This window comes from Musca autumnalis, unplaced genomic scaffold (assembly GCF_047663935.1).
Source record: "Musca autumnalis isolate F117 unplaced genomic scaffold, ASM4766393v1 scaffold_3, whole genome shotgun sequence".
In the NCBI taxonomy this organism is placed as follows: domain Eukaryota; kingdom Metazoa; phylum Arthropoda; class Insecta; order Diptera; family Muscidae; genus Musca; species Musca autumnalis.
In genome coordinates, this window is record NW_027411866.1 from 36,739,074 (window position 1) to 36,764,037 (window position 24,964).

The following is a 24,964-nucleotide window of genomic DNA, read 5'->3' on the forward strand; positions in this document are numbered from 1 at the left end:
ATCTGAGGTGGAACAAGCTCTAACGTCTCTAAAAGACAAGAAAGCTACAGGGCCGGACGAAATCCCCTCAGGAATACTGAAATTAATAGATGGAAATAATATACTATTGATAGTGGAATTACTTAATCACATATATAATACAGGACAATATCCAAATGATTGGCTAATCTCAACCTTTATTGCAATACCGAAAAAATCAAATGCAAAAAAGTGTTGCGACTACAGACTTATTGGCTTGATATGCCACATTCTAAAATTATTTCTTAAAATTATCCATAAACGGATATATGCCAAATGTGAAGCTGCTATGGGAAACTCTCAATTTGGGTTCAAAGAGGCTATGGGTACCCGAGAAGCCCTTCTCTGCATACAAGTACTTGTTCAGAAATGTAGGATGTGCATAAGGACGTTTTTATATGTTTCATTGACTATGAAAAAGCTTTTGACAACGTCCAGCACGATAAATTAATGACTATTCTGAGAGACATTGGTATTGAAGAAAATGAAGTAAGATGCATACAAAACCTGTACTGGAATCAGAAAGCCCGGATAGAAGTAAATGGCAAACTAACTGATGAAACATCAACATCTAAGGGGGTCAGACAAGGATGCATCTTATCACCTCTGCTGTTCAACATATACTCACAAAAGATATTTCATGAATCGATTGAAACTGAACGCATAGGTATAAAAGTGCATGGAACATTAATAAATAATATACGTTATGCTGATGACACCACACTAATAGCTGGAAGCCTATCAGGATTGCAAAAACTATTAGATAGACTTACATGCGTAAACGAGCTATATGGCCTTAAAATAAATATAAAGAAGACAAAATACACTGCACCCCGGTTATCTACCTCTCTGCTTAACTGCCTTTCCCGTTTAATTGCCTCACAAATTAAAACCCCAAAATATTTTCCCCCTCAAATATTTTCCCCAAAAGGAACATTTAATAATATTTTTATCGGTTTATTACCCGCAATAGTTTATTTCTGAGATAACCAATTTCGATTTTCGTAACTGCCTTTCCCGCATAAGTGCCTCAATTGTTTGGAATTTTATGAGAGGTAGTTAACCGGGGTGCAGTGTATATGGTAATCGGCAGATAGGGTCAAAATTACAATACAATACTCAAAATAAAAGATACAATCGAACGCGTTAAAAACTTTATATAAGGTGTGTACGATAACTTTCCCAGCAATAATTACTCAGTCAGTTCCAGCAACCTCTCTCAGTGAATTTTACTCTCACAAGCAAGAAAAATTGCAGAAAGTTATCGAACAGCATTTTGCAAAAACTTTCAAGAAAGTCAGCTGTTTCCGAAAATATATGAAATTTGTTTTTGTTTCTTTTGATATTTTAAACCAAACGGAACAAAAACATAAATTTTAAAATTGCAGTTGACTTATTTAATGCTATAATCCTATCCAGAACGCTTTAGAATCTAAAAAAATGTGAAATTGTGAAATTTTCTTGGTCAAAAATGTTAACATTTCGATTTGTTTACATTGAACAGGTGATTAAAAGTCAGCTGATCAGACTTGCAAATTTTTGCGGGACAAATTTTCCAAGTTCTCAGTCACAAAACTCTCCAAAAATCTCTCCAAACTCGCTCTCTTTTGCTGGATAATTTTGTTATCGAACAGCATACAGCAAAAAATTTGTACGAATTTGTACAAATTATTGGGTTATCGTACACACCTATACTTAGGAACACTGTTGAACGAACAATGGAACATGTCAAAAGAAATAAAACGTCGTGTGGAGTTAGCCAGAGGTGCTTTCTACAAATATAAGAAAGTTCTTACTAACCATGACTTGAGTCTCTCGACAAAGACCAGATTCGTAAAATGTTATATTTGGTCGACATATTATATGCAGTAGAGGCGTGGACAATAAAAAAAGCTGATGAGAAAAAACTTGAAGCCTTTGAAATATGGGTATACCGTCGCATTTTGAAAATGCCTTGGACTGCGCGGGTCACAAATGAAGAAGTCTTAAGAAAAATGAATTTGGATCGAGAATTGCTGCAATCTGTCAAAAGCCGTAAAATTGCATACCTAGACATCTCATGAGGAACGATAAGTAAAATTTCTCCAGACCATTATTAAAGGCAATGTTGAAGGAAATCGAGTTCGAGGCAGAAAAGAGTTATCTTGGATTAAAAACATCCAGGATTGGACTGGATACAGTAATGAAAGAAATCTAATACACGCTGCAAGAAATAGAGAACTAATACCACTAACATAACATAAAATGAAGTATATAAAATAAAATGTATAAAGAACATATCTATCATATTGTATGATCGCTTTATATCCGAATACCGGATGTGCAAATAAAGAAGAAGCAGTTCACGGCCTGGACATGTAAGCGTTCTACAGGTGGGTGACTTCGACACAACTGAGCTATTAATTCCCGATAGCAGTGAGTGGGTGCAGGGCAGACCACTTCCTGATAAGCTATCCATCTTCACTGATGGATCGGCACAGAGGCTCGTATAAACTTAACGACAACTGCAATGTTTTTCAGGCAGAAGTTTATGCAGTTTTTAAAGCCTTAGAACTAACACAGTGAAATACAGACTTTGCAGATAGGATAGTCACGATATACATACGTAGATTGTTAGGCTTCACCCAAATCCAAATTGTACCAAATTGTTAGTACCATTTAGTACACATTTCCAAAACCACCTCTTTATATCAATCCTTCTTCCCCATTTTGATTGACATTCCAAATTTCAAGCTATTAGCTCTACCCGTTCAACATTTCAAGTTTCGAGCTTTATCCGTTTCGTCTGGGCGTTGATTATTATGTCAGCTATACAAATGGTACCATTTTTAGTACATTTCGCGCCCTTCTAGTACGAGTAGTAGAAGTACTCTTTCTTTCAAAAAGGGTCTATAGAAGCACACTTTCTTTCAAAAAGGGTCTATAGAAGCACCCTTTCTTTTAAAAAGGGTCTATAGAAGCACCCTTTCTTTCAAAAAGGGTCTATAGAAGCACCCTTTCTTTCAAAAAGGGTCTATAGAAGCACCCTTTCTTTCAAAAAGGGTCTATAGAAGCACCCTTTCTTTCAAAAAGGGTCTATAGAAGCACCCTTTCTTTCAAAAAGGGTCTATAGAAGCACCCTTTCTTTCAAAAAGGGTCTATAGAAGCACCCTTTCTTTCAAAAAGGGTCTATAGAAGCACCCTTTCTTTCAAAAAGGGTCTATAGAAGCACCCTTTCTTTCAAAAAGGGTCTATAGAAGCACCCTTTCTTTCAAAAAGGGTCTATAGAAGCACCCTTTCTTTCAAAAAGGGTCTATAGAAGCACCCTTTCTTTCAAAAAGGGTCTATAGAAGCACCCTTTCTTTCAAAAAGGGTCTATAGAAGCACCCTTTCTTTCAAAAAGGGTCTATAGAAGCACCCTTTCTTTCAAAAAGGGTCTATAGAAGCACCCTTTCTTTCAAAAAGGGTCTATAGAAGCACCCTTTCTTTCAAAAAGGGTCTATAGAAGCACCCTTTCTTTCAAAAAGGGTCTATAGAAGCACCCTTTCTTTCAAAAAGGGTCTATAGAAGCACCCTTTCTTTCAAAAAGGGTCTATAGAAGCACCCTTTATTTCAAAAAGGGTCTATAGTAGCACCCTTTCTTTCAAAAAGGGTCTATAGAAGCACCCTTTCTTTCAAAAAGGGTCTATAGAAGCACCCTTTCTTTCAAAAAGGGTCTATAGAAGCACCCTTTCTTTCAAAAAGGGTCTATAGAAGCACCCTTTCTTTCAAAAAGGGTCTATAGAAGCACCCTTTCTTTCAAAAAGGGTCTATAGAAGCATCCTTTCTTTCAAAAAGGGTCTATAGAAGCACCCTTTCTTTCAAAAAGGGTCTATAGAAGCACCCTTTCCTTCAAAAAGGGTCTATAGAAGCACCCTTTCCTTCAAAAAGGGTCTATAGAAGCACCCTTTCTTTCAAAAAGGGTCTATAGAAGCACCCTTTCTTTCAAAAAGGGTCTATAGAAGCACCCTTTCTTTCAAAAAGGGTCTATAGAAGCACCCTTTCTTTCAAAAAGGGTCTATAGAAGCACCCTTTCTTTCAAAAAGGGTCTATAGAAGCACCCTTTCTTTCAAAAAGGGTCTATAGAAGCACCCTTTCTTTCAAAAAGGGTCTATAGAAGCACCCTTTCTTTCAAAAAGGGTCTATAGAAGCATCCTTTCTTTCAAAAAGGGTCTATAGAAGCACCCTTTCTTTCAAAAAGGGTCTATAGAAGCACCCTTTCCTTCAAAAAGGGTCTATAGAAGCACCCTTTCCTTCAAAAAGGGTCTATAGAAGCATCCTTTCTTTCAAAAAGGGTCTATAGAAGCACCCTTTCTTTCAAAAAGGGTCTATAGAAGCACCCTTTCCTTCAAAAAGGGTCTATAGAAGAACCCTTTCTTTCAAAAAGGGTCTATAGAAGCACCCTTTCTTTCAAAAAGGGTCTCAAGAAGCACCCTTTCTTTCAAAAAGGGTCTATAGAAGCACCCTTTCTTTCAAAAAGGGTCTATAGAAGCACCCTTTCTTTCAAAAAGGGTCTATAGAAGCACCCTTTCTTTCAAAAAGGGTCTATAGAAGCACCCTTTCTTTCAAAAAGGGTCTATAGAAGCACCCTTTCTTTCAAAAAGGGTCTATAGAAGCACCCTTTCTTTCAAAAAGGGTCTATAGAAGCATCCTTTCTTTCAAAAAGGGTCTATAGAAGCATCCTTTCTTTCAAAAAGGGTCTATAGAAGCACCCTTTCTTTCAAAAAGGGTCTATAGAAGCACCCTTTCCTTCAAAAAGGGTCTATAGAAGCACCCTTTCCTTCAAAAAGGGTCTATAGAAGAACCCTTTCTTTCAAAAAGGGTCTATAGAAGCACCCTTTCTTTCAAAAAGGGTCTACAGAAGCACCCTTTCTTTCAAAAAGGGTCTATAGAAGCACCCTTTCTTTCAAAAAGGGTCTATAGAAGCACCCTTTCTTTCAAAAAGGGTCTCAAGAAGCACCCTTTCTTTCAAAAAGGGTCTATAGAAGCACCCTTTCTTTCAAAAAGGGTCTATAGAAGCACCCTTTCTATAAAAAGCACCCTTTCAGAAAGGGTCTATAGAAGCATCCTTTCTTTCAGGAAAGGTCCTTTGAAGCTGACTTTCATCCAGAAAGAGTCCATAGAAGCACCCTTTCTTTCAGAAAGGGTCTGTTAATGCACTCTTTCTTTCAAAAAGGGTCCATAGAAGCACAATTTCGTTAAGACAGGGTTCATAGAAGCCCCTTTTTTTGAGAGAGGGTCTATAGAAGCCCCTTTTTTGAGAAAGGGTCTATAAAAGCAACCTTTCTTTCAGAAAGGGTCTATAAAAGCACCCTTTCTTTCAGAAAGTGCATATGAAAACCACCTTTTCTTACAGAAACGGTATATAAAATGCAACCTTTCTTACAGAAGGGTATATAAAAAGCACCCTTTATTTCAGAAAGGGTATATAGAAGCACCCTTTATGTATGTACCTATCTCGGTTTTTTAAATTAAATTTTAGTTCCCCTTTTTCAGCGACCAAACCCACTGTGAATTTGACTACTTGATACTAGTGAAAATGGTTGGATGCTGCTTGCTGTCTGGTTAAAAACAAAAATATTTTGATGTACTAAATTTATTTCGTTTTTCTCATATTCATTATACATATTCTCAGTCATTTTTCGAATTTGGTTTGTTTCAATAGTCTACGTTTTTTCGTGCCGTTCATGTGAATTTCGATTTCATATTCTGGTTGGTTGTTGTTCAATGTGAGCAACACACATATCCGTCCGTCTGTCATACCGACATCCATGTGTTCATTTCAGCCAACCAGCCATCTTTCCGTACGTTCATCTTCTTCTATTCGAATGTTGTTTTTACGAACATCGCGCTAAGTTTGTGTGTTTAAAAATAGTATTACAAACTGTTTTTTTTTTCTTCTTCGTCGATTTGTTTCAGAAACTAAATCATCATACCAAAACAATTACAGCAACAACAACAATAACAACAAAAATAATAATAGCAACACCAAATAACATACAACAAAGAAGCATGTACCGTTAATGTCCACCATTCGTAAACACTTCACTCTCACTCTCTGCATGTGTTGGGTTTTTGTTTGTGGATATCATCTGCATACTATAGTGCGGTGGGTCGGGTCGTCGTCAGTCCGTTTGTCGTTGTTGCGCCTTCGTCCAAATGGTCCCATGTGTGTGTTTGTGTGTAATTTACGTTTTTAGTATCAGCTATAAGAAAAATGTGTTCTATGCTAAAAACAACAACAACAACCAACCGTATACCCATCCAACGTTATTTGTTGATCGTTAAAATATTGAACAGCCTGGCCTGGCTGTAGCCTTTTGCCATCAACCAACCATTCCCCAGCTAGCCAGCCCACCAGCCTCCTGCATTATACAAAACATACGAATAAACACCCAGAACGAAAATCTTTTCAAGAGTCAAACTCATAACATTACTCTTTATGACGACGAAGCTACTTAGCTGTATGGCATTCGGTTTGTATTTCGGTTAGTCGTCCCCAAAACAAAGAATTGTCCATATTATTCTTTACGCTCATTAGGAATAGTTCTGCCTACTTCCCTCCCACCCACCGTGTCTAGAATTCTCTTGATGGTATTTTTGCATGAGTACCGTTATAGACCTGAGGAGCGAGGAATCACGAGTTGTCTCTCCCTCTCGACTTTTAAAATAGTTTTTTGTAATTCTCTCAAGAATGTCATCGCATTGCATATGGGCTCCGCACAATTTCAGAATGAGGTGCTGTGCTCGTATACTTAACCCCATTCACACACAACACATTCAGATACTCTAGTAGTCAAACTGCAGTGCACAGTGATCTACGAAAGTATACACCAGGAGGAGGCATTGTGACTCACAAGAGAGCCCAGGTGCTCTAAGTGAGCGTAAATTTCTTATCGCTCACAGCCTGTGTAGATGCTAACACGTTGTGAACAACAACAAATTAACGCTCATTGAGAGCACAAGAGAGACCCAAAAATGTTCTCTGCCTCACTCTGGTATACACACTATAAACATAGACTAATAAATATACAGACGACGGATCACTCAATTCTTTCGCGGTCAAGTCACTTCAACCCGAAAACTCAAAAAAGTTCGAATACGATTTTTGGGGAAAATGGCAATATTTTCTTGGATATTTTTATCTGAGGATATAGTCCCCATCAAAAACTATCCCGATGTAGCCTTTTGTCGGAACAAAATATTTGTTAAGTTGAATTTTTTTGGCATTTTATATTGAGTTTCTTATTTACCACACTCAATTCGAACATACTCGGTGAGAGAGATCTGACGTCTATGTTTTCATTAGTCTATGCTATAAATGATTTTGTTCCTGTTGGTTAGCCCCTTCTATCAGGATATGTATTGTGCACATTCCGTAGGGTCCTTTTGAGGACCCCAAATCCATCAGTAAGTAGTCTCAAACGGGAAGACAAACGGTACATTGACTATAGACACTTTCTGAAGGATAGGGTGCTTCTATAGATCCTTACTGAAATAAAGGGTGCTTCTATAGACCTTTTCTGAAAGAAAGAGTGCTTCTATAGACCTTTTCTGAAGGAATGTGTGCTTTTATAGACCCTTTCTGAATGAAATGTTCCTTCTATAAACCCTTTCTGAAGGAAATGGTGCTTTTATAGACCCTTTCTGAAAGAAAGGGTGCTTCTATAGACCTTTCTAAAAGAAAGGGTGTTTCTATAGACCTTTCTGAAAGAGAGGGTGCTTCCATAGACACTTTCTGGAAGAAAGGGTGCTTCTATAGATCCTTACAGAAAGAAAGGGTGCTTCTATAGACCCTTACAGAAAGAAAGGGTGCTTATGTAGACCCTTACTGAGAGAAAGTGTGCTTCTATGGACCTTTACTGAAAGAAAGGGTGCTTCTAAAGACCCTTACTGAAAGAAAGGGTGCTTCTAAAGACCCTTACTGAAAGAAAGGGTGCTTCTAAAGACCCTTACTGAAAGAAAGGGTGCTTCTAAAGACCTTTACTGAAAGAAAGGGTGTTTCTGTAGCCACTTTCAGGAAGAAAGGGTGCTTCTATAGACCCTTACTGAAAGAAAGGGTGTTTCTGTAGACACTTTCAGGAAGAAAGGGTGCTTCTATAGACCCTTACTGAAAGAAATGATGCTTCTAAAGACCCTTACTGAAAGAAAGGATGCTTCTATAGACCCTTACTTAAAGAAAGGGTGCTTCTATAGACCCTTACAGAAATAAAGGGTGCTTATGTAGGCCCTTACTGAGAGAAAGTGTGCTTCTATGGACCCTTACTAAAAGAAAAGGTGTTTCTATGGAACCTTACTAAAATAAAGGGTGATTCTATGGACCCTTACTAAAATTGAGTCACCCTTGGGCGCTTTTTAGAAGACAAGTACCTCGGCATCATTCTGGACCAACAATTGACGTGAAAAAGGAGCGTCGTGGAACGCGTCAGACAGGTCTTGTAGCTGTGTTCATGCAAGAATTCCATTGGCAAGAGGTGGACATTAAGACCACAGGTCATCCATTGGATTGGATTCATCGGACCATCGTACGCCCAATTCTCCATTATAGTTCTCTGTTATGGTGATAAGCTTTAAGGCTAGGCATCGTATCTTCAATGTCCAAAGAGTATCACCTATACTAATTACCAGTGCTATGAAGAGCACTCTACAGGTGGACCTCAATGTGCTGTTTGACTATTATCTAGTGGAACTAAATTCAGACACAGCTCCGAATACGGTCACTCTGAAATTCTAGGGCGATGAGAACTACCACTGGGCTTGGAAAGTACTCTATTATGATGAACACAATGGATCACAAGGTCTCCCCGAAGAATTACAGGAATAACTCCTAAAAATGTGGTAACTGTTTTCATTATTTAGTACAATACTGTGAGAGTATGTTTACATGTGCTACCATCCATTCGATTTTATACTACTGGTTGTCTCTAAAGGCATTAGGGAATTTTACTGAATGATACCTCTGTAATTTGTTAGTTGCATAAAGTGACCAATGCTGACTTAATTTAGTCCATCTAAAGCGGTGGACAAGTTCTATTAACTTGCTATTCCATGTCTAATGCTAATTGGGCGCCACATTCATGTGAATTGACATCTTTGTCGACATTCAGAGGGAAAAACGTTCCTTAATAAGCTAACTTTTAATAGTTGGTTAAGGGATGAGACATTGCTACTGGCTATTTCCAAAGATCCAATGGTGAACATTGGGGAATTTTACTGAGTCACAGCTTCTGTAAGTCATTCGTTGCATAGAGGAACCAATTTTTTAACTTAAGTCTTTCCTAAGCGGTAGACAAGTCATATGATCTTGCTATTCCATTCTTAGCGATGTTGTAAATTGAGATCTTTACCGACAATCAAAGGAATAAGTGTTCCAACCTTAAATAGTTGGATAACTAGTGAGATAATTCGAAACATTGCTACTCGATGTTTCCAGGACACTGGACATTGAAAATAGGTGAACACTGAAAAATTTCACCTGTCTGTAAGTCGTTCGTTTCATAATGTTGCCAACTTTATAAAGTTGCAATTTTATGTCTTAGCGGTATTAATTGGGCGCCACAATCATGCATATTGCTATTTTTGGACGTTTTATTGACGAACAATTGGTCGCCAAAAAGGGAATTGTTTATCTCAGAAATTATCGTCCATCGGACAAAGTCATGCAACACAAAAGCAATGAAGAACATTTGGTAGATAGTGTATTTCCATGTGGCGTTTAAAGTTAATGTCCCACTCTTTTTAAGATTTTATTCAACTACTTTAAGGAGGAGTGATGCTTGTTTCTTTGTTACCAAACCTAACATCATTACTTTCTGAGAACCGTACAGAAAATATGCAGATATGTATACATATGTATGTCAAACCCTTTTGTGTGTAAGCAAACAAACATAGTGGTAATTCAGCCCACCTATTAAACCTCAGTAATAAAAACAAAAATATTTCCATGTGTTTAACATATGGGCAAATACTTTGGCCCAGCACTGTGCCCGATGCAATAACCTACCAGCCAGCCACCAAATCGACCGACCATTCACATTGATTTAGGATTTTCACACCACATGTGTGTGCATGGTGTATTCCGCAGGCTAACTAATAACGACATACGACAAACGTTGGCGTCTGCAATGTGAGTACGCGGAGAGATCGTGCAGCAAACCTTCTCTCATATGTAGTTGGAGAAAAAAGATCGATGACTGGCATGGATACGTTGGAAAATAAAAACAACAAAAATGTAATAGGAACAACGTTCGTTATACGACGGATTGGGCAACAATATTCAAAACAAAGCAACAACATTACAGGAAAGAATAAGAGCCGTCACCGTTGTTTCACAAAGTTTAAGAAGCAACAAACATTGGAAATGCGCTGCCGCTGATCTAGGGGAGGTAGGCTACTTGCCTACTTCGGGAAATAGTAAAAATAAACGAATTTTAAACGAGAGTAACTTGTTGAAAATGTTTATTTCGTCGTATATCAAGAGAGTTGTGTATATTTCATTTTTTGAATATTCACACACACACAATCGTGCACACATTTATACTATATGTGTGTATATGTATGTGTATTTTAACGATGAAACATCTTTTTTAGTCACTCTTTTATTGTTATTGTTCCGAATTTTGAAATTTCTAGTATTGAAATCGGTGAAAATAACAGAAACAACAACACCAACAGCAATAAAAACAACGACACAGAGATTTGAAAATAGTTTTAATATCAATCGTCGCAACGTAAAGTGTATTTTGGGGGGTAGGAATGGGATGGTGCAGGGGATATGTCTGTCATTTGATTTATGTTTGTAGTACGAGCGTAATTGTTTTTCTTATGTAGATCAGCCAGGCCAGCGTTGGTCGTTGAAATCAAGAAGAAGAACGTGATTTGGGACATTCCTACCGAGTGCTAATGGTGTGTAAAAAAAGATCATTAGGTATGAAAAATTATTTGGTATATAATGCGATAGTTAGTTGGGAGATGTATTCTATTACTTCACTTGGAATATACGAAAATTTATCATATTAGTAGGTTTATAGTACGTTTAGATTTATTAATCCACTCGATTCAAATCTACTCGATTTGATTTGACATATACGCAATGGAATTGGCATTTGAAGAAGAATAACTACAACAAAAATCTGTTCAGTACTGTGAAATGTCAAAAATGTTTTCTAAATATAAAGCGATGCGCACAATTTTTTCAACAAAATTTCATTAGGCAGGTGCTAATAAAAGAATTATTAGAAAAATCCATCAATTTTTCATATATTTTTTTTATTTTTTGTTTTCAATTACAACAACATTTTTGACATCTCGCAGTACATCTGCTGGGCTGATGCAGGTACTTGTATGATTGCGCCATACATACATACGTCAAATAAAATCCAGTAGCTTTATGACGAGGATTTATTTATTTAACGTACATACATATATGCAATCATGATGAAATTATAAGGTGGCGTAAAACGACCAGCTGATTGGTTTCAATCTGTCATTTTTTTGTTATTGTGAATCATTTGTATGAAAACGTAAACAAACATTTTGACATATTGAAGAATTTTCAGCCAAAATAGAGTTGTTGTTGTGCTACTTACGTGACCTGATAAATAGATCTTGTATGCAATGGATTTTAAATTTGAAATACAGTGGATTTCGTTAATCTAAAAATACTATTTCATTGTCTGTTGAAGCTGGAGTGAATTTAATAAAGTTTTTGTGCTCTACAGTATAAAGATCGTATATATTCGTATCTTATAGTACGGTTACACTAGAGTTTTTCCTCAAGTTAACCCACTTCGAGAGGATTTATTTGACGTTTGCGCTATGGAATTAACAGTTGAAATCCAAACCTACTGGGTTAATCCGGTTAAGTGTAACCGGGGTATTATATACGTTGCCGTAACAAAAAACTGAGCTTATACAATGTTTACAATAGAGCTTTTTGCTGGGTTAACCTTCTTTATAAGGATTTATTTGACGTATATGAAAAGGAATTAATATTTGAAATCCAGTGGATTTATTTAATCCGGTTACATGTAAATGTGCTATTACTCCCACTGTTTGCATACTATAAAATACCTTCTCATATCTCGCATATCACCGCCAAAAAATTTGACTGATTGAACCACAAACCGTCTGAGTGCAAGGCGGACGTGCTTATGTCTACTATAGAAGACCTTAAAAGATATTCTCTCTACTATTAAATACGGTGTACTAAAGAATACCTTAAAAAGTCATATGTCTACAAGGGAGATAAAGGCCTTCTGTGTACTAAAAAGGTCTCCTGTCTACCTTACAAAACCTTAAAAGGCCTTCTGTGTACCAACGAAGACATTAAAAGGAGTTCTGTTTACAAGAGAAGACTCTAAACGACCTTCTGTCTACTAGGGAAGATCTTAAAAAGACTTCTATCCACTCCAGACGTTTAAACGTATCGGTCTACTAGAGACGATTTTAAATGGTTTACTCTCTACTATAGAAGACCTTAAAAGGTCATCCGCCTAAAGGAGACTTTAAAATATCTTCTGTCTACTACAGAATGCCTTAAAAGGTCGTCTGTCTAATAAGGAAGACCTTCTGTCTACTAGAGAGGACCTCAAAAGATCTTATGTCTACTAGAAAAGGTCTTAAAAGGTCTTCTGTTTACTACAAATGTCTTCTATGTATTATAGAAAACCTTAAAAGTCTTCTGTCAAGTATAGAAAACTTTAAAATGTGTTCTATCAACTAGAGAAGACCTTAAAATATATTCTTTATACTATAGAAGACCTTAAAAGGTTTTCTGTCTACTAGAGAAGACCTTTTAAGGTCTTCTGTCGACTAGAAAAGACCTTTAAAGGTCTTCTGTCTACTAGAGAAGACCTCAAAACGGCTTCTGTCTATTATTGAAGACCGTAGAGAGGCTTTTGTCTACTATTGAAGACATTAAAATGTCTTCTCTCTACTATATAATATCTTTAAAGGAATACCTTAAAAGGTATTTTGTTTACTAGAGAAGGCATTGAAAGTCTTCTGTCTACTATTAACAAATTGAAAAAGGTCTTCTGCAAACTATAGAAAACCTAAGAAGGTCTTCTGGCTACTAGAGAAGACCTTAAAAGATCTTCTATTTACTAGAAAAGACCTCAAAAGATCTTCTATCTACTAGAAAAGACCTTAAAATGGCTTCTGTCTATTATAGAAGACCTTAGAGAGACTTCTGTCTACTATAGACGACGTTATAAGGTCTTCTGTCTACTATAGAAGACCTTAGAAGGTCTTCTGTCTACTAGAGAAGACCTTACATGGTCTTCTGTCTACTCGAAAAGACCTTACATGGTCTTCTGTCTACTCGAAAAGACCTTACATGGTCTCCTGTCTGCTAGAGAAGACCTTAAAAGGTCTTCTGTCTGTTAGAGAAGACCTTAAAAGATCTTTAGTCGTCTAAAGAAGTCAATAAAATGTTTTCTGCTTACTAGAGATGACTTTAAAAGTTCGTCTGTCTACTAGAATTCCTTGTAAGGTCTTCCATAGTAGAACGAATGCCTTTTAAGGTCTTCCTTAGCAGACAGAAGACCTTCTAAGGTTTTCTATAGCAGGCAGAAGCCTTTTAATTCTTTCTCAATTATTTTCTAAATATATCTTCTTTAATTTTGACCCTTGAGGAGAAATCTAATACGGATACGTCTACAAGAAAGCCAATATCTGTTTTGATTTTCGGAGTATTCGTGACATTTTCACCCTCTACCTTCTGAGAGACTTTAATGGAGATTGTGTCCGGAAGGTTTTTTTCCTTTATTTATTCCAATGTGGAACATAGGGTTTCTACAATAAGGTTATAATTTGCTTTATCATGACAGAGTGATATTATTTCTTCCCATGAAATGTTAATTCTACCGACATCTGCTATGGTTGTACGGCGCCAGGTATTTCTTGGTCGGCCACGTCTTCTGCTTCCTTGGGGGTTCCATTCAAGGGCGTATCTTGTGATGCTGGCTGGAGTTTTCCGAAGAGTGTGACCTATCCATCCCCATTTTTTCCTGGTTATCTGTTTGACAATAGGCTCTTCATTTGGTTTTTGCCATAAGTCTGCATTTGTAATCGTGTTAGGCCAGAAGACTCGACATATAATGCGCAAGAACTTATTGATTTGGGTTTGAATTGCTTTTATAGTGGAATCGTTTATTAACCATGTCTCGCTTCCATATAAAAGTGTTGTTTTCACACATGCATTGAATAACCGCTGTTTTATATGCAGTGTGATTTGCGGCGATCTCCAAATCTTGTTTAGTCGTCCAAAAGTCGCTCGGGTTTTAGCTAGCTTGTATTTGACGTCTTCCTCCGTTCCTCCGTTTTCAGACATAACACATCCAAGGTAGCAGAAGCTATTTACGTATTCTACTTCTTTGCTTTCTACATATAGTTTGTTGTTATTTTGATTGTTTATCCTCATCGCTTTTGTTTTTTGGATATTAATGGACTGCCTATTCTTAGCAAGTAGTACCAAGTCGTTTAATTTGTTTTGCATGTCTTGGTGCTTATGTGATATCGTCTGCAAAGTCTAGATCCTCGCGCTGTTGGTGGAGACCCCAAACGATTCCTCTTTTCTTTTTGCAGATTTCGGACATTATGCTGTCGAGGGTAACTGCGAGCAGTAGAGGGGAGAGAGGACAACCTTGCGTCACTATACAAACTGTCATGGCAAACCTGTAAAGTGGAGTTGTCGTACATCGCTTTTATGATCTTTATTACCTTTATAGGTACTCCTTTATCTCCCAGTGCTTTCCATATTGCACTAAGTTTGATCGTGTAGAATGCTTTTTTGAAATCAATGAAGCACAAGTATAGAGGTGAGCGCCATTCGACCGACTGTTCGATTATTATCCGCAGGGTGTTTGATTGGTCGACACAGCTGCGGTGTGGTCTGAATTCAGCCTGTTCATCCCGTAACGATTGATCAATGCCGTATAGTCTTTTATTAATTATTACTGCGGTTATTTCATATATTGTATTTAGGAGTGTAATCCCTCTCCAATTATTACAGTCGGTCAGATCACCTTTTTTGGACAGTTTAATTATAGCTCCTCTAGTCCATTCTATCGACAATAGCTCCGCTGGTAAACCATCTTCTCCAGGCGAATTGTTTCTTTTCAGGGCCGTTACTGCATTAATAATTTCTTCCATTGATGGGGGATCCTCGTTGATATTATGTGTATTTTTATTACTAATGTGTTGAATTTCGTCGGCGTTGTCATCTGTGCTGCAAATTTTTTCGAAGTGCCGTTTCCATATGTGGGTTTGCTTTTCCGTGTCAGTTCTTAGTTCTCCGTTTTCATCTTTAATTCCTCTATTGCCTTTAAGTTTACAGTTTGTTAATTTTCTGACTATCTCAAAAAGTTTGCGCATGTTGTTCGCGCCAGCCGCACTCTCTGCGTCGGTTGTAATCGATTCTAGGTAACGTCTTTTATCATTTGGGTGTGTTTTTGTACTTTATACTTTGTCGTGGATCGTCTAACATCTGTTGTTTAAGTTGGTTTCTCCTTTCCATTAGGTTCCATGTTTCATCTGTGATCCACACCTTCCTCTCAGTATTCCTTCGGTATCCTATTGTTCCCAGTTCTGATTATTGCTCACTGCCAATTTCTCCCTTATGTGGTCGCCTACTTCTTTTCTTTTATCCTCATTTTTGAGCTTGCTAACGTCGATATGTTCCCTTTGCCGCCGGATGTTTGCGTCTCTATAATTCTTTTTCAATTTTATTTAAATTGTGGCTACGATCAGATCTTGACCGCTGTCAATATCTGCACCTATTTTTGTGTGCACATCCATAAGTGAGCTTCGCCAACGCTGATGAATACATATGTGGTCAATCTGGTTCTTGATATTACCATTGGGGGATGCCCAGGTATATTTGTGTATTTCTTCGTGGGGAAAATGGACCCACCAATGACCATGCTAAATGTTTGACACAAATTTATTAAGCGTTCACCATTATCATTTCTTTCGCCCATTCCATGTTTCCCCATTATAAGTCTGTCTGGTTACCCCAAAATTTGTACCAACTTGTACCAATTGTTGCTGGAAGTCGTCTGTTAACGCAAAAAGTCAGCAAAAGAGAGCGATTTGAGAGAGACATTTTGACAGTTTTTTCACTGAGAGCTTGCAAATTCTTGCTGGACAAATTTCTTCTAGCAAGCACTTGCACTCTTCTTCTTCCTGAAAACAATCAATCATGTGTTTTAAAATTTTCGTTGATTTATGTTTGTGAACATTAAGAACATTTTTATTGTGGAAATAGCAAGCCTAATTGTATTGCTTTTTTTGAGAACAAAGTTGCAAAGTGGGAAAATCCTTTTTTGGGACCTTTTGCTGGGAAAGTAACCAGACAGACCATATATTGTTTAGTGCTCTGTTGTCGTTTCCTATCTTGGGATTGAAGTCGCCAGAGAGTACTAAAATATCTCTTGATGGTACTTTGTTCATGGTTGAGACTAGCCTGTCATAAAATTCTTCTTTGACATTTTCTTCAGCATCTTCTGTTGGTGCATAGCATTGTATTATGCAAAGTTGTTTTTCAGTCTCGTCTGTAGACGCGCTAATATTATGCGGTCGCTTACCGCTTCCCATGATTTCAGAGAACTTTTTATATTTTTTGATAGTATAATGGCTACTCCGCTTTCGTGTTTTGTCTCTTTTCCACTATACACGATTAAGTTGCCGTTTGCAGTTTAATATTTATCGCTTTTGCACCATCGCATTTCACTAACTCCTAGTATTTCAATTTGATATTTTTGCATTTGAGATTCCACTTGCGCCAAAATTGATGCCTCTCTTAATGTTCTAACATTCCATTGAGCAATTCGTGTCCTTTTCCGTGTGCCAATTGTCGTCATCGAGGGATATGTTGTTTCTTCTTCATTTGTAAATCGTTTTGTTTCGGATAAATGGGTGATTAGTCCATAGTATCCTAGGATGGTAGTGGGGCTGCCACTTCAAAGCATCCACCCGTGCTTTTTTTATTAATTCTCATTAATAATTTTTTTATAGATTTGCAAACCGCTACAAGACCGACATTCGCTTTGTCGCTGTACAGATACCGCTTCTGTGGTTCCCACCACGCCACCTGCTTTCCAAAGACAGCCATACCAGTTGTTTCAACATTTGCCTATCTGAGGTACCAAGGAAACAGCTGCCGTTCCTTGGGCTAGATTGGTTACCCTGGGGTATTTTATTTCCCCGGTACCCTTGTTATTTGCTAAGAATATGATGAGTGTCCCCAATTCGCCAATGGGAGGGTCCCGATGGAGTTTCTAGCTAACCCCACACGGAAAGTTAGATTCGTTCAAAATGCCCCATAAAATGGATTTTGTTCTGTATTAAAAAAATGCTCAGACCTGTCAATTGTTATTTCCGACGCCAAAAATTGTCATTTTGTCCTTTTGAATTTCATTTTTGGCGCCTTAAAACGGCTTTATGATAGATTTTTTTGGTTTATTTGATTTTGTCTACAGCCAAATGTCGACTCCGATTTTTAGACTTTTCAAAGCTATAAGTCGAGTGACTGAACGTATCATGCTTAATTTTCCACATCTTGGATGATCAATATCTTGGTAGGGTCTATCGCGATGTCTGAATTTTAAATCCCCACTTCACCATCAATTGACTGTGGGTTGCACTTTCAGATATAAATATTCTGTGCTTTACCAGTTTCAGAGCGAAAAAGCGAAAGCGCTCCTCGCAGTGAAAAATTTACAGTAAATGTGGTTTCACATGCTTAACGGAACAGCCAAGGTCAGTCACCTATGAAGAGAGAGTTTGCCATGATTTGTCGTGCTGTAGTTCCTTTTTGTCGCAGCCATGTCCAGTATTGCCGTTTGAAACATTCTCTTCGTGGATTATCACCGGTCCAACTATCTACCTTTTCATGTTGCTTACCAGTTCGGCGGCTTTTTTTATTGCAACGATTTTGACTTGGAAGACACTACAGTTTTCGTTCAACTTTTATGAGAGCCGTATGTTTTGAGAAAACCTATAGTCGCCTGCTTTTGTTCCCGTTTCCATCGGGATAAATGTTCCCACGAGTGTTTGAATTACGTTGTTCGCCTGTCGAACGATTTACACGAATTAACCCGTTTCCACGACACCATTCATAGTAACACGCTTCAATCTTTCTCACTTCTTGTTTCCTCTTTTATAGGGAAATTTGAACAAAAACGAACATAATATACACTAAATTGAACAGAACAGACAATAATCTTCCTTTCAGGCCCATACCTATATACGTCCGTATACACAGAGCGTGTGTGGTGAAAAAAGTGGAACACATGTATTCTTATGAGAACTACCGAAATACGTCGAGCGTATACTTTTTGTAAGTTGAAAAAGTATAACTTTGACAGAACGTTATTGTTTGTATGTGCCTGTGTTTTGTATTTTAAAAACAAAAGCCCAACAAAACCTGAAATCCAATTAATTGTAAAGGAAAATTATTTATTTTACGAATGAAAACATTTAAATAATTTTTGGTCGCGGATTTGGTGTTTTAAATGTGATTTTGTACTTAACGTATTTTGGCAATACGTACGCTTAGAGAGCGTTGTTGTGGTAGAAAGTTGAAATATTTGTGTACGTCCCGTCATTATTTAGGTTTAGCAGTCAAATGTATGTTTTACCTGTTTCTACACGCTTTCCAATTATTCTGCTGGTATTTTCAATACATTTTTTAATTGTTTCTATTTTCAAAATTGAGGAGAGAGAGTTATGTTAAAACAATGTTTGTGTATACAGACTTTCAGTTATTCGTTTTTGTTTCCGACTTTTTACGCGATTTTAAACTAATGGATAAGAAATGTGGAATTAAGTGGGAAACACTACCTTTTTCCTTCTGCATGTATGTTGTTGTGGATGGTCACCTTAAAATGCCAATGCTTGAAGCCAATGTCAACGTGTCAGCTGAGATGTCATAAGCTTCCCAAGATGAGACGGATATATTTTCGTTTATTAATTTAAATACTAAATATCTTCATTTTGTTTTATTGTGTTATAGAGCCAAAAACAAGTAAGATCTCATTTGCTCCATTTAGTGTTTTACTTAATTAACTACTATAATTTATTTATGTACTCTTTAGAGAATAAACACACACGACGCTCTGTGCTAAATCCCATAACCAAAAACAGTAACAATTTAATAAAGCCAGCTTTTGTCGTCAAACATTTAATGCAAGACAATTTTTGTTGTCATTTGGGAGTCAGCCGGGAACAGGGCAGTTAATTCATGCACACATTAACAAAAAGGGACAACTTTATTCTTTGATTCCGGAGTTTGTTTCGTTCTATTCTTCATCTTCGTCTTTGTCAAGTATTCGTTATTTGCCCAACATAAACAACGATCAACGGTAAAAAGAAACACTGCAGGGAAGACACGTGCAAAAATTTGTACGCCAAAAAGAAAAAAATCGGCCTAAATTGCAAATTTTGGAGCCTTTCCTGGTAAAAAGCCGATTTTATGTCAGAAAACCACGAACAAACAAGACGTACCAGCAAAAGAACGGCACAAGGAATTCCTCCAGTTCGCTTTCAGAACGATATTTACGAAATGTCTGTTTCACATTCGCCGAAACAAAATACCCCTAGTCTAATGGGTACTTTACACGATATGTTTTTACATATGAGCTGTCACTTTAGCTCATATGTAAAAACATATCGTGTAAAGTACCCATAACCTAGCCGCTCGGCCATTACAGAAACAAAAAGCAGTCAGTTCGCCAGCTACTACGTCAGCCACAGTCAAAGAAATGCAGGAGTTCAAAAGCCAAATTAAACGAAACATGGAGGAAATGCAGCGTGAATTTCAGCGACAAATGAAAGAAATACAGAACGAGATGCTGCAACCCACAAAATTAATACAAGAACAGCTGCTCCAAACATCACAACAAATCCAAAGTTCGTTTTCGCAAGCAAATCAGCCACAGCATACGTTAACTGCGCAGCGACCACCAACAAATGCAACGGCAACTACGTCACAAGTGTCAAGAACAAACTTGCCTACTACAACACCGCTACCAACGTTAAGTAGTGCCCCACAGAATCAGTCACATCCGTCACAATTGATTTCGGATTTGCCGATAGCATCAGGAACACTTCCCTCCTCAAGTATACCACAAAAGGCCTCCCAGAAGAGTGGTCAACATTCCACGAGTCGTTCGAAAGCACCACAGCCGAGTTTGGGTACCCCAATCTTCATAACATCATGCGCCTAAGATATTGGATAAAAAGTGTTGCAAAGGAGACCGTGGAATCGCTGTGGACAATTCGGTTAACGTCGCAGCCATTATGGAAATATTGAAAGAAACCTTTGTTCGTCCAGATCTTTTAATTCGGAGCCAGATTGAGAAAGTCCGTTCGCTTCCACCAGTTTCCAACGTCAATCTAGAGGGTCGCATAGTTTTCGCCAACAAAATCTACAACATGTCCACATTTTTAAGGAACACAACCGTCCCTTTTAAGTGACTTATTGTCGAAATTGCCGGTAAGTCGCCAAATGCAGTGGGCCGAAAAATGTCTACAACTACAACAACCGGCTACGATAATTGACTTCAGTAATTGGTTGAATGTTTTGCGACATCTAGCCAATATTGTTCATGATTCACAGCCGATAAAAACAAAGACTTCGTATAGCCGACGTAATTTCACTGGCTCCGTCGGCATCGATGTCCGTGAATGGTCGCTTTGAATGCTCACTTTTGTGGAGAGAACAGATACTCAAGTTTCCAGACTCGTATGATTATTCTTTAAACCGTCTTTACAGTATATAAAGGAAAATGGCTAAAGATTCAGAGTATGCAATGGCATATTGTAAGAAAATCCAAGATTATGAAGAAAAGGGCTTTGCAGAAAACTTTCGGATTCGGAAAAAGAAAAAAGAAGCACGAAAACATTTTATTTGCCACACTTTGGGGTACAAAATGCGAATAAAAAAGGAATCCGACTCGTTTTCGATGCGGCAGCTGAGATACAAGATTTCTCATTAAATAAATGTTTGATTCCAGGTCCGGATCTTAATAAGCCTCTTATTTCTATTATCCTCAAATTTAGAGAACTTCCTGTGGCAGTGTGCGGTGATATACAAGAAAAGTTTCACCAAATTTCTATACCGAAATAAGACCAGGACATCCACCGATTTCTATGGAGAGGGGGAGACCAGAATCGACCAGTGGATACCTACGTGATGGAGAGGTTAATTTTTGGAGCCACCTGCTCACCCACAATAGCACAATATGAAAAAAACTTCAATGCCCGTCGATATGTAGAACAACTGCCCAGAGCTGTACACGGAATTTTAGAACGTCATTATGTGGTAATGGTTACCATTACCAGATGTTTTTTGTTTTCAATTAAAACTTCACAAAGTGGACAAAGATATTTTGAAATTTAAGAAAGTGCCAACAAAACGTGAAATTTTATCGCTTAATATGTCAATTTTCGATCCTTTTGGCTTTCTTTGCGATTTCATGATAACATCAAAGATATTAATGCAGAGAGTGTGGAAATGTGGTGTAATGTGGGACGAGAAGATACCAGATGATATGTATGGACAATGGAAGGTCTGGTTAGAAGAGCAGCCAAAATTATTGGAATTCAACGTCCCTAGGTGTTACGATACCAATTTCTATAATAACGCTGTTTAATTACATGTATTCGTCGATGCCAGTGAGGAGGCGATAGCTTCCGTGGCATATTGGCGCATTGTAAATGTTGATGGAGTTAGTGTGGTTTTTGTGATGGGGAAAACAAACTGCGCCCCAACAAGGAATCATACAATACCAAAGTTGGAATTACAAGCGGCAGTGGCCGGTGTCAGAGTAAAAGAAATGATTATCCAAAATCATACTAAAGAAATAAAAAATGTATATTTCCGGACGGGCTCATCTACGGTGCTTCATTGGATATGATCCGACCATCGAATTTATAAGCAATGTGTGGCTAACCGAGTGTCAGAAATTTTGGAAAGTAGCAAAATTGAAAACTGGCGGTGGTGTCCAGGAGCTGAGAACCCAGCGGAGGAAGGTACCAGGGTCAAAGTTGGTAAAAAATATAATTGCAATGGAAGATGGAAAAATGGTCCCGGATTTCTGAAAAATGGCGAGGAGTGTTGGCCAAAGGAGGTGTATAATAGCAGTATGGAAGAAGGCAGCAGATCTGAAATCCGTTCGAGATACCGATCATTAGCCGCACGACAGATACATCAATGTATTCCAAATATTAATCGCTTTTCTAAATACCGCAGGCTGAGACGAGCCATGGCATGGATGTTTCGCTATGTTGGGAATATTTTATTAAAATGTAAGGGAAATGCGGTCACATCAGGTGAATTGACATTGGAGGAGGAACAAATAGCGGAAATCTTTCTCTGTCGTCATGTCCAAAAACAAACGTTTGTTGAAGACTTGGCCGATGTGCGCATAAAAGGGAATGTATCCGTCAGCAGTGATTTGAAGACACTCAATCCGTTCATTGGCCCAGATGAGTTACTTAGAGTCTCCGGAAGGATATATAATGCTGTGTGTGTCCGCGGAATCGAGAAATCCTATAATCTTGCCCAAAAACCCCACATTTACGTATTTGCTTTTGGATTTATATCATCGTCGTTTTTGCCATATCAACACAGCCACAACAATGACTTGCCCAGAAGCCAGTGGAAAAGAGGCAAAGATGGGGTGGCCCGTATCGAAATTGGCGGTCCTTGATGTCGAGCATGTTGAAGGTAATGGTGAATCCTCCCCCTCTTGGGCCAGTTCACTGGGGTGGGGATGTTGTGGATTGTCACCTTAAAAATGCCAATGCTTGAAGCCAATGTCAACCTGTCAGCTGAGATGTCATAAATTTCCCAAGATGAGACAAATATATTTTCGTTTATTAATTTAAGTACTAAATATCTTCATTTTGTTTTATAGTTGTATTTTAATTTGATTCTAACTCTATAAATAGGCCCATCTGACACTTATTTTGGTCCCTTTTGTTATAGAGCCAAACAAGTAAGACCTCATTTGCTTCATTTAGTGTTTTACTTAATTTACTATTATAATTTATTTATGTACTCTTTAGAGAATAAACACACACGATGCTCTGTGCTAAATCCCATAACCAAAAACAGTAACAATTTAATAAAGCCAGCTTTTGTTGTCAAACGTTTAATGCAAGACAGTTTTTGTTGTCATTTGGGAGTCAGCCGGGAACAGGGCAGTTTATACATTCACACATTAACAAAAAGGGACAACTGTATATAAAAGGTTTAGTTGATTACTTTTTATTCATCTTTTCCTTTTTACTTACAATTTTAATTTTTGTGTTTTTAATAAATTTTTAATTTTTGCATTTAGACATGTCATAATTTATTTTTTCGATAAATTCTCTCATTTGTTAGGGATGAGAAGTATTTATTCGTCGTTCGGAGAGTATTTCTACTCGAACAACATAGAAAAATCGTTGTGCTAACGTGGCTGTAATGTGTAATTTGAAACTTCCATATTTCTATCGATAAAGCCTACTACCTCATTCAGTGCAGTTTCTACTGATTTACCTTTGATGTAGGCATGTTGGGTAGGACTTATAACATTATTTGAAAGCTGGGCTCTGATTCTAAGTACCTGGGTACAAAAGCTGCCTTGCCTGATTGCCTTGCTTTCCTGCTTCATTTCTGACATAATAAAAATAAAAGAATAAAGAAGGCCGAGCAAATTTCGAACTGGGTTGCTCTTTCCTTTTTTATTCTTTTATCAGAAGCAAGCAAGGTAAGCAGGCAAGGCAGCTTATGTACTCAGCCCGTAAGGCCTGCGTACATAAGCTGCTCTGTCTGATTGCCTTGCTTTCCTGCTTCATTTTTGACATAATAAAAATAAAAGAATAAAGAAGGCCTTGGAAATTTCGAACTGGGTTGCCCTTTTCTTTTTTATTCTTTTATCAGAAGTAAGCAAGGTAGGCAGGCAAGGCAGCTTATGTACGCAGGCCTTTAAGGTCCAGCCCTTTTAAGGAGGAAAAATGTCACAGTGAAGCCCTCGGTATATAAACAGCATGACATTATTGCTTAAGTCATATCTGATAAGAGAATAAAGATCGGCAGTTGCCAATTCGAACTAGTAGTACGTTTAGACTTATAAATTCACTCGATTTCTAATGTCAATTCCATAGTACATAAACGATTAAACGATCCCCAGCTGATTGAACAATTGGAAAATTTTATTTCTATACCCCACAAAGTTTAGAGTTGATCTACTTGTTGATCATCTGCTAATCAATAAATTACCATTACCCCTGATCGCTTTTTAAAAATCACAATCTGAGAGAAAACCAATTTTATTTTCATCATGAATTCGAAGTTGTTTTGAATTTCGATTCGAAATTGATTTGCTATACAACACAAAAACGAAGGCAGAGAATTGTTATGTTGTTGCAGTCAACGCCACTGCACAGAGTACGTTAATGTAAACTGCAACGAGAGCAGAGAGGTATATCCATGTTTTGAGAACGGTAGCATTCAACTAGGTGTTATTGCGGCCGTTTACATTGGGCACACCATGTTACTAATGTGCAGCGCAGCCTTATTTGCCTACCGTATTACGCGTATTACGGAATAGACAACTGGGAAGGAGGTCATTAAAGTTCACAATGGGCTAAAAAAAGATCATTGAATGTGTGTGGATGAAGGCATGAATATTTAGTTAGATTAACTAGATACATGGGGAGATATGCATGCATAGGTATAAATACATATGTATGTATTTATGTTTGTAAGAAGATTTATACATGCATAACCATTGAGCAATGACAACTCCACTTATTTACATACAAAAATATGTGTGTTCAGCTACACTTCCTTTGAAAATTGTGATATTCCTTTAGACAGGACATAATTTATTAAAGGATCGGTATAATGTTGTGCGCAACAGATGATGCGAGG

At 37.6% G+C, this 24,964-nt stretch overlaps 1 protein-coding gene across 1 annotated transcript; it reads left to right on the forward strand.

The window, feature by feature from the left end:
• Positions 1-18,847: 18,847 nt before the first annotated feature.
• Positions 18,848-23,189, forward strand: LOC141396781 (uncharacterized). Its single transcript, XM_073972424.1, has 2 exons — positions 18,848-19,066; positions 19,137-23,189. Exon 2 carries the CDS (start codon positions 19,803-19,805, stop codon positions 20,265-20,267), a length of 465 nt encoding a protein of 154 aa, XP_073828525.1. The 5' UTR covers positions 18,848-19,066; positions 19,137-19,802; the 3' UTR covers positions 20,268-23,189.
• Positions 23,190-24,964: the final 1,775 nt, after the last annotated feature.

Excerpts from the sequence above, each read along its gene's own strand:
- LOC141396781 (XM_073972424.1), top strand. The coding sequence starts at position 19,803 with ATGCAGGAGTTCAAAAGCCAAATTAAACGAAACATGGAGGAAATGCAG.